A 10,949-nucleotide genomic window follows, 5' to 3' on the forward strand; every position below is an offset into this window, starting at 1 on the left:
TGGTTTGAAAAACACCATTCTGAATTCACTCTAACCATCTGTGATCTTGCAACTCCCTTATTAAGCATAAATAGTACATAAGGCCCAATAAGTAGAAGCTACATTATCTGGAGGACAACATGAATTTCAGTGACCATACTCATTTTATATTAATTTTGTTTGATCCTCCAAATAATGCTACTTGAAGTCCATTCTGTTTAAACCAATGATGGTATGGTTCTTCTATTTATTTCTCTATACCTTATCCTTCAAATCCTTATAGAGCCATGAGTTTATTCTGCACAAATGTCCACATTCATACTCACATAAATATATGTAGATGCTGACATGTTTAGACCTTATTTGCTGTTAATTTAATGATATTTAAATGTTCTAACTTTTTTTATTGATAATGTCAATATTTCTTGGAAACCGCTTACAGGTTTTACTGCAAGCAAGCAGAATAGGAATCGAGTAGTATATGAATTTTGTTAAATAAATAAACATTTCCCTCCTCATTGCATCTGAATTATATCCCCCCCCCAAAAAAAAAACCTTGCAGAGGTGCAGCATTTGCAATATGCCTATTTTAACTAGAAATACCCAGCTTTTCACTGAATCACATGGGGCCCAAGCAGTGATAGAAAACCCAAGGCATTCAGGCAACCCCTCCCCATTGCTCAGCATGATCAAAACTGCCCCATCCACCTTGCAGGGATACATGTATTCAGGGCTACCAATTGAAATGAATATTGGGGGGAAGCCCCGCCCTGCATAATCAGATCACATGACATGGCACGCTCATACCATTCGAATGGAAATGCTCACCAACTTGGGAGGGGCACCCCCCTCAAATATTTTATTGGGGGAGCAAAGGGACCTTGGCCCCTAAGAGTTGGCTGCTATGCATGTGTCTATTCATGGCTAATCCTGAGCTTCTTTTGTCCAGTTTGGAAGTTTGCTTTTTTGCAAAACCTTTTATGTTTGTAGCCGATCCTTTAGCCAGTTCACCTGCTTAGCGACAGTACATTTTATCCAATTTAATTAGGATATCATTTCATAGGTAATAGCCTAGTTCAAGGATGTCCAACAGGTCAGTCGTGATCTACTTGTAGATCCCCTGGAGGTTTTGGTAGATCACGATCAATTGCTGTGTCCCTTTCCTTAGCGTTGGTAAAATAGAATCCAGTCCCACCCTCCATTCTTGCACGAACTGCAGAACGGAAGACGGAGTTTATTCAGTGAGGCTGTTTGTTTTCCCCAGCGATCTGTTGGTGAGTGGCTGCCCCCCTTTCTCCCTAAAAATGGCCAACAGTTTAGCCTTGAACTCCCCAAAAACAGGACTTTCTTTTTCCCTAAAAAAAGCTGTTTGCTCTCACTCAGGACACCATATGACCCAAGTCCACCCCTGCCATATTCCATTTTACAGCCTTGCGTTTTCTTCTTGTAACATTTGTTCTGCAAATGTAAGAGTGAAGTGCGTAGCTTTAAACTTTTGCTCATCGAACTCAGATGTAATTTTTTTACTTTCCTCACCCTAATTTCTTTCTAGACTCCTTTCAACACAGTCCTGCTCAACATCTGCTTTACTAAGGGAGTCATTAAGTATTTGTTCCATATATCAATAGTCTTTTATTTCCTTTCTGTTCTTGGTATTCAGTGGTCTCACTTGCTCTCCTTGTCATCTTCTTAAAATCCCTTTGCCATTTGTCTTTATGTTCTGTGCAAGATTTAATGCCACCTAACATTTAGCATTCCTGACTTTGCTAGTTTGCATGCTTCCCCATGTTAAGTAATGAGCATCTGTGATAAGAGCTTTATGGTTAGATTCAGTAACTTGCTGTGAGAAACAATTCAGCACCTCACAAAATCAGGTGTAAAGGACCGTATCCAAACTGAACGATGGTGCTGGTTCTCCCATAATACTGGAGCTTGGGACCCAGACCCAGCATTGGCTCAGTCATGCACAGAATCTGCTGTGTGAGCCATTGCAGACAAGCTTCCTCTGCCCCCCCCCATCCATCCCTCCACTATTCATAGAATAGAATCATAGAATCATAGAGTTGGAAGAGACCACAAGGGCCATCGAGTCCAACCCCCTGCCAAGCAGGAAACACCATCAGAGCACTCCTGACATATGGTTGTCAAGCCTCTGCTTAAAGACCTCCAAAGAAGGAGACTCCACCACACGCCTTGGCAGCAAATTCCACTGTCGAACAGCTCTTACTGTCAGGAAGTTCTTCCTAATGTTTAGGTGGAATCTTCTTTCTTGTAGTTTGGAACCATTGCTCCGTGTCCGCTTCTCTGGAGCAGCAGAAAACAACCTTTCTCCCTCCTCTATGTGACATCCTTCTATATATTTGAACATGGCTATCATATCACCCCTTAACCTCCTCTTCTCCAGGCTAAACATGCCCAGCTCCCTTAGCCGTTCCTCATAAGGCATCGTTTCCAGGCCTTTGACCATTTTGGTTGCCCTCCTCTGGACACGTTCCAGTTTGTCAGTGGACTTCTTGAACTGTGGTGCCCAGAACTGAAGAAGAAGAAGAGAAGAGTTTGGATTTGATATCCCGCCTTTCACTCCCTTTAAGGAGTCTCAAAGCGGCTAACATTCTCCTTTCCCTTCCTCCCCCACAACAAACACTCTGTGAGGTGAGTGGGGCTGAGAGACTTCAAGGAAGTGTGACTGGCCCAAGGTCACCCAGCAGCTGCATGTGGAGGAGCGGAGACACAAACCTGGTTCCCCAGATTACAAGACTACCGCTCTTAACCACTACACCACACTGGACACAGTACTCCAGGTGAGGTCTGACCAGAGCAGAATACAGTGGCACTATTACTTCCCTTGATCTAGATGCTATACTCCTATTGATGCAGCCCAGAATTGCATTGGCATTTTTAGCTGCCGCGTCACACTGTTGGCTCATGTCAAGTTTGTGGTCAACCAAGACTCCTAGATCCTTTTCACATGTACTGCTCTCAAGCCAGGTGTCACCCATCTTGTATTTGTGCCTCTCATTCTTTTTGCCCAAGTGCAATACTTTACATTTCTCCCTGTTAAAATTCATCTTGTTTGTTTTGGCCCAGTTCTCTAATCTGTCAAGGTCGTTTTGAAGTGTGATCCGGTCCTCTGGGGTGTTAGCCACCCCTCCCAGTTTGGTGTCATCTGCAAATTTGATCAGGATGCCCTTGAGTCCATCATCCAAGTCGTTGATAAAGATGTTGAATAAGACCGGGCCCAAGACAGAACCCTGTGGCACCCCACTAGTCACTCTTCTCCAGGATGAAGAGGAACCATTGATGAGCACCCTTTGGGTTCGGTCAGTCAGCCAGTTACAAATCCACTGAGTGGTAGCATAGTCAAGACCGCATTTTACCAGCTTCTTTACAAGAATATCATGGGCCACCTTGTCAAATGCCTTGCTGAAATCAAGGTAGGCTACATCCACTGCGTTCCCTTCATCTACCAGGCTTGTAATTCTGTCAAAAAACGAGATCAGGTTAGTCTGACATGACTTATTTTTCAGAAATCCATGCTGACTATTGGTGATCACAGCATTCCTTTCTAGGTGCTCACAGACTGTTTGCTTAATGATCTGCTCCAGAATCTTCTCTGGTATTGATGTCAGACTGACTGGGCGGTAATTATTTGGGTCCTCTCTTTTCCCCTTTTTGAAAATAGGGACAACATTTGCCCTCCTCCAGTCTGCCGGGACTTCGCCTGTTCTCCAGGAATTCTCAAAGATTACTGCCAGTGGTTCTGAGATCACATCTGCCAGTTCTTTTAATACTCTTGGATGCAGTTCATCTGGCCCTGGAGACTTGAATACATCTAAACTAGCCAAGTATTCTTGTACTATCTCCTTAGTTATTCTGGGCTGTGTTTCCGCTGCTGAATCATTTGCTCCAAATTCTTCAGGTCGGGCATTGTTTTCTTTATCGGAAAAGACTGAGGCAAAGAAGGCATTGAGGAGTTCAGCCCTTTCTGTGTCCCCTGTTTGCATTTCACCATCTTCTCCTCTGAGTGACCCCACTGTTTCCTTGTTCTTCCTTTTGCTACGAACATACCCATAAAAGCCTTTTTTGTTGCTTTTAACCTCTCTATTCAGAAGGTTTACATCTTTAGCATGATCCTAAGGCTGACCAGAATGATCCCAGATGGGCTGTTTGCAGTTTTGTGCCCCAATTTTAGGACAGGCAATGGGATGTTAAGAGATTTGAATGGCAAATGAAGCAGAACCAGCCAGCCGCCGAACATAAGATGACACTTTGTGTCTGTGAAGTTGCTGAAGCCCCTTTGAATCAAACTACCCCACAAAGTGGTTTATCACTCACATGGGAGTCAGTGTGCTGATGATGTGAATCAAATGTACCTGACCACACAGATAGACATTTTTTTTCCTGAGCTGTGATTAGGTGAACAGTGTTCAAGGGACCCATTTTGAAGAAAGAATTCCAAGCATATCTTAAGCCATTTGTGCACTATCCCTGCCATGTGTGGATGCTGTTAATGTGGGATACAGGTTGGAAGAGGAAACTAATGTGCAGATGGGGTGAGGGTGGTTCGGTAGTAGGATTTTGGTTTTGGTTTTTTTGGTGCTTTACGAAGTAACATCAATAGTTCCCAGTCCCAAAAGAATTCAAAATCTGTATTTTGTTAGAGTGGCAGGGAGAAAGGAGAAAGGTGTTTGTGGATATTGGTTTCCCATTCACTTTATGGACTGATTTAAGTTTTGCATATCACAACACCTTTAGAATAAAATTGTTCTTTCAGAATGTTGGTTATGGTCTTCCAGACCTCCTTAAACAGTCCACTTCCTTCTGCCTACACTCTCTGTCATGGAAGTGGATAGGGCATGTACTAGTAGAGCACTTTGGGAATCAGCCAGCCAGCCTGTCTGCTAGCTTTCCAGGGAATGCTGTGAGCAGCTGCCTCTCTGTATTAGCTCTCAGGGCCTTGGGGATAAGAGAAGGTGAAAGGGAGGCTTAACAGATAGCCTCTGGCTAAAGACACAAAGCAATAAATCCCAGTTTGACTTTGCCTTAGATTTGAATCCTCTTTCTGGTGCAGCTTTCTGCCCATTGCATGTGCACAATTTATTTATTTGGGGCTTCTTCTGAAATCCTTTGTGCATTAGTTTTACTAATATGGCAGAAGAAGGTGATACCACTGCAGGCACTTTAATCAAGTTCATGATTAGCTTCACACTTTTTCTTTTGTCATTTATTGCTTACAGGAAGAAGGTGTTCCTTCACTTCAAGAACTTGTTCGCCAAGTTGTGGACGGTGAACTTGCATTAATGGAGAGACCAAAGACATATCTCAAACGGTTCTATAAGCAAAGTGTCCACAAGGAACTGCTGGAGAAAAGCATTCTCAATTATCTAGACTATAACAATTATCACCTGCCAATGTTTGCCTGGCCAGGGATAGTTTAGGTGTGGCTAGATAAGTATGGCCTTTGTTACTTTAAATTATATGAGGGCCTTAACAAAAATTTGGGGGATGGGTGGGTTGCATGTCATTTTGTTCAAACTCTTCATGACTGTCCTATGCGCAAAATGAAATCTGTCTTATTTAAAAAGCCCACCAGGTGGAGCATAATCCTGATTTTGTTGTTTTGCAAGACTGAATTAAAAATCAAATAAAAAGTCATGCAGTTACATGATTATAGAGCGCAATTCTTACATATTACAAGTCAAGTAACCATTAAATAGATATTTGTAAAAGTCCTCTTTATCTGATGTGAAAACCTTGAACACCAACAACAGTTTCTCTTCATTATTATTAAAGTAACTCCATTTCATAGCACTGACTCAGCTCGAGAGTTTTGCTGCCTTTAAACCCTGTAGTCGTTTGGGCTCCTCTATGCTGGAGTCTCCTTCCCAAGCAGAACCTGACAGATGGCTGGTAAGATTTGCATATTGCATTTTAGCTTTTTAATTGTTCATTCCAAATGCGAACTTTGTATCTTTCTGTTTTCCTGGACAGAAGGTACATTGTAGTGGGAGGGAGGTCAATTCTCTAATGTGCTGGCTAGTGACCCAGCAGCTGCGGGGTTAACTTCCTTTCCAAAGGCATCTCAGCAACCCGTTGACCAATTGCAGCTTGGCCTGCTAGAATTGTTTGTTACTTGTCCAGCCAATAAGAAAGAAAAATCACCCAAGGTGGGAAAGTAAAGTAAATAAAGCAAGTTGTTGAATGAAATCTGGAGAATTTCCATCTGTGCCTAGTGGTGAGAAGGAGCAGGTAGTCAGGTCAGCACTGGCATATGATGTGATAAAGGGACATCATGATGGAGTAAAGGCTTTTTAAAAGGTATCTTTTGTAATATATTATTATTTTGTATCTGTTTCATTAAAGAGGTGTGGCCAAAGATAGGAAGGATTATGCTTAATAGGAATTGTCAAAGGAGGAGAACAGGTTGGGGCTTTAAGGCAAAGTGTGTCAGTACCACTTGCAAAGATCTTTCAGCTATTTTCACTGAGCTCTGTTCTGCCAAGGAGGGCCTACAAAATCAGGATACCAACAGTGCAATCCTATGCATGTCTACCCAGACAGAGGCTGCATTGGGTTCAGGTGGGCTTATTCCTAAGTAAAAGGCTATAGGACTGTAGTCTTTTCTAGGCTTTTGCCACCTCATTCCTCTTGGTTCTCATGCATGGTACTTTTTACTGTGCCAGAAGACTAACCAAAGTGAAGGAGAGAATACCACCAGCAGTATGGCTTTGAGTTACACAAAAAGCTTTTTTGAAGGCAATATTCAGAGCAAAAATTACCAATAAAGGAGGTTACATTTGGACCTCATTAGTCAAGTTGCCTGGTTCTCCCTAAGAACAGGCTAGGACAGCGGTCCAGCCTTCCTTGGGTGAACACCCAGTTGCACCACTCAAATGTGTCATGCACTTAAAATCAAGCTTTTTAAAAAACTTACATAAATTAATTCTTCTGAATTTGCATCTAAATCTGTATTCAATAAAATTGTGTCCATGATTCTGTCTGCACGGGATCACTAACACTACAAACCTATATGGATGGTTGTTGAATGTATGTAGGTTACATAACGAATGGTGGCCTAGTGCTGTTAGCATGGCTCCAAATGCATTCAAGTTGGGCTCAAGCCACATTACTCTAGGCTGTTCTGTGTTTTCCACAAAGGTACCTTCATGGCCTGGATTAATGACAATGCAAAGTTATAAATACTGATTTTTGGCCCAATGTAGTTTACAAGAAAAGTAAATACTGCAAAACCAGTTTAAGCATAACAAAATTAAAACACAGCATTAAGAAACCAAGAACAGCCAATTCAATCTCATTTTAAAAAACCACACACATTAAAATCCAAGCAGAATTAAAATGCTTTTCACTGCCATCTTAAAGTCCTGACCCTAAGCAGTTTGGAGCTGTATAGGTAAGCACCAGCAACTCAGATTGTAAACAAATAGGAAAACATAAACCAATCTGCAGAACTAGCACATTTACAAATGCTATATAATGTTCATTGTGCAACTGTAAGGAACGGATCTTTCACTGTGGCAGCATCTACACTCTGGAACTCCCTGCCCATTGACATTAGGCATTTGCCTTTGTCATACTGTTTCAAATGCCTGCTTAAAAATGTCTTTGTTTAAGCAAGCCTACCCAGATATGTCAAACTTATATGTATGTTGATATGTATCTTCATTTTTTAATGGATATTCTTAGCTGCTGGTTTTATTTAGACTTTCGAATCTTTAGGTAAAGGTAAAGGTACCCCTGCCCGTACGTGTCCGACTCTAGGGTTGCGTGCTCATCTCGCTCTAGAGGCCGTGAGCCGGCGCCGTCCGAAGACACTTCCGGGTCACATGGCCAGCGTGACGAAGCTGCAGCTGGCGAGCCAGCACCAGCGCAGCACACGGAAACGCCGTTTACCTTCCTGCTATAAAGTGGTACCTATTTATCTACTTGCACTTAAGAGTGCTTTCGAACTGCTAGGTGGGCAGGAGCTGTGACCGAATGACGGGAGCTCACCCCACCGCGGGGATTCAAACCGCGAACCATACGATCGGCAAGTCCTAGGCACTGAGGTTTTACCCACAGCGCCACCCGCGTCCCTTTCCGAATCTTTAGTTAAACTTTTTTTTAACTTCCAGTTTTTACTGTTAATTTTTGTGGGAATGTTAAGGAAGGTAGGAGAGGATATATTGTTTTGATATTATCCTTCCTCACACTACTGAGCAGAGCACATTCCCTTTGCAACTTATTGGAAGCAAGTTGATGATTCATTAGAATCCTTTAAGTAAGCAATCCAGTCTGGCTTCTTCCTGTTAAGTTTCCCCTTTATTTCCCTCTTAAAATAATAACAACACAACACAGTTTTCTTTAAAAGTAAGAACAAAGTTTTACTCACATTCAGTTCACAGCAGTAGTAATCTGAAGGCAGGCTTTATCTTGTGGTTACAGTGAAAAGAAGCCTGAGCTACACCTCAGACATTCTGCTTGTGGGCTCCATCCTGTGTGAAGCTATGTTGAGCCATGCACTGGCTAAGAGCCAGGAGAGCGAGAATCCAAGAGTAAGAGTAAGAGTAAAAGAGTAAAAGAGTAAGAGTCCAAGAGATGGTTGTGTGGCCAGCCCTTTTATCTGGTCAGCTGGGGTCACACACAGGGGGAAGAAGCTCCAGAGAGCCACATTCCCCTGTGTGTCCATTCTAGGCAACAGGAAAATGTTGTACTTGAATGTTCTAGTAATAATACATCCCACAATTTTAACAGACATTTTACGTAAACTGCTTAAAGGATTTTACCATTTAGCAGGATACAAATTCTGATAATGAAGCAACCTGGCTGTCACATTTTGCACCAGCTGAAGTTTCCAAATACTCTTCAGAAGGGAAGCTCCGTATAGAGTGTGCTACAAAAATCTAGCTGGGAAATGACCAAGGTGTGCACAGTGGCCAGATCTACTTTTTCTAGGAAGCTCAGCTTCCTATACCAGCGAGGCCAAAACAGTTCTGGCCACAGCAGTGTGGGAATGTTCAGGGAGGCAGGAGAGGATATGTTGTTTATTAATATCCTTCCTAACTTGTGCTAGCAAGTTCTATAACTTAGCAGAGTTTTACATTCCCCTTTTAAACGCACAACGGGTAGCTGGTTGCAGGCTTGTTTAAGCCTCTATATAGTAAAGGTAAAGGGACCCCTGACCATTAGGTCCAGTTGCAGACAACTCTGGGGTTGTGGCGCTCATCTCGCTTTATTGGCCAAGGGAGCCAGCGTACATGTGGCCAGCATGACTGAGCTGCTTCTGGCGAAACCAGCGCAGTGCACGGAAACACCATTTACCTTCCCGCTGGAGTGGTACCTATTTATCTACTTGCACTTTGACGTGCTTTCAAACTGCTAGGTGGGCAGGAGCAGGGACCAAGCAACAGGAGCTCACCCTATCGCGGGGATTTGAACCACTGACCTTCTGATTGACAAGCCCAAGGCTCTGTGGTTTAGACCACAACGCCACCCTGGTAAGTTCCCTTATATCCCTCTTAAAAGAATAAGCACGCCACAATCTTGTTTAAAGAGTATAAAAGTAGTTTACTCACATTCTGTTCACAGCTGGATCCCAGAAGGCAGACTTAGTTACAAATATGTACATATGGATCTACCCCACATGGGGGGATAATCCCAGTAACTGCAGACTAGCAATCACTGCAGCTCACATGACGAAAAGAAGAAGGGAGGAGGGCTGTGTGCTTTGTGCTTTTGTTACCTGCACAGGTAAGGTCATGCCCACCTCTAGTCACATGCAAGAGGAAGTATGTCCCAGTCCAGGAGGAAACAGGAAGTTCCAACTGGCCAGACCAAACATCCCCTTGCATGTCCACTCTAGCAAAACAAGGAATGTTGTATTTGACTGCTACTTATGTATCACATCACATCACACAAGCAGCCATCTGCTTAGCAGAGTCTAGAGTCTCAGGCTAAGGTAGAAGAGATGCCTGGGCAATACAGAAACTCTGCATACAAAGCTTGTGCTCTGCTGTGATCCTGCCCCATGAACTGGAATTACAGGGGCAGAGAGAATCTCTTGCAACTGCCCCTTAAGTGACAGCTTTTGCCAATGTAACCAGGGAGGGCAGATTTGGCTATATTTGGTGGGAGTAGGGCTGGGACTTGTGGGTTACGTTAGGGCAGTGATTCTAAAACTTTTCTCTGGGCCACACTTTCAGAATAAACTCTTGCTCTTGCCACACCAAATTGTTTATTGGTAAGAAATATATTGGAAACAAAAAGAAAGTGCTTGATTTATAACACAGAACAGTTCTACTTTATAATATGATCGTGGGACATCCAGAAAGTATAAAACAATGCAGCTACATAAGAACATGAATCATTCCCAAAATACAAGTTGTGAACAAGTCTTCTCCATCTTCTTGCCACCTTCTCCTACCGCACCAGTGTGGTGCCTACACCCAGTGGAGGATCAGGTTGTGATAATCAGCGCCTCCGCAAACATCTGTCTCTCCTTGCTTCCCTGCTGCCTCCGGGCGGCCTTCTTTCCCCTACCAGCAGCGCAAGGAATCCCAAGGAGCGCCCGCGCCAGCGTGCAGCAAACTCCCTGCAATCTCTAGCTTGGCTTGCAGCAACCTCTCTCCCCGCCGGGCAGCTGCCTCTGCGAGGCGGAAGCGAAGCTCTCCTTGCCCCCCGCGCGGGGCTCCGCTCCAGCTTGCCGGCTCCGGCAACGCGACCGAGATGGGCGGCGGGGGGGGGGGCGCTGCTGGGGTTTTCTGTTTTTTGTTTTTTTGGCCCAGGCTGCAGGCTTTTGACACCCTTTTCGCTTTCCTTCCTGCTGCTGTTTTAAAATAACAAATACAAAAAATCTTCCCGGGACCAGGCGGGCTCCGAAGCGGAGGCCCCGGCGAGGAGAGGGCGGCTCAGTCGTGTGCGAGAAGCGCCGGCTTGTTGTTGGGGCTGAGCGCGGCGCTGATCGCGCTGGGCGA

At 43.9% G+C, this 10,949-nt stretch overlaps 1 protein-coding gene across 5 annotated transcripts in view; it reads left to right on the top strand.

Annotated features, from left to right (window-relative positions):
• CFAP61 (cilia and flagella associated protein 61) overlaps positions 1 to 5,787 on the top strand; it is a 127,977-nt gene extending 122,190 nt beyond the window's left edge. For all 5 annotated transcript variants that reach the window (XM_081872598.1, XM_081872602.1, XM_081872601.1 and 2 more), the window contains one exon: positions 5,217 to 5,787. In XM_081872598.1, the coding sequence (XP_081728724.1) occupies positions 5,217 to 5,417 (201 nt within the window). In that variant the 3' untranslated portion in view covers positions 5,418 to 5,787. The remainder of the gene's footprint in view (positions 1 to 5,216) is intronic.
• The last annotated feature ends 5,162 nt before the right edge of the window (positions 5,788 to 10,949 follow it).

Source organism: Podarcis erhardii, assembly GCF_964252035.2.
Source record: "Podarcis erhardii genome assembly, chromosome: 8".
Lineage (NCBI taxonomy): Eukaryota > Metazoa > Chordata > Lepidosauria > Squamata > Lacertidae > Podarcis > Podarcis erhardii.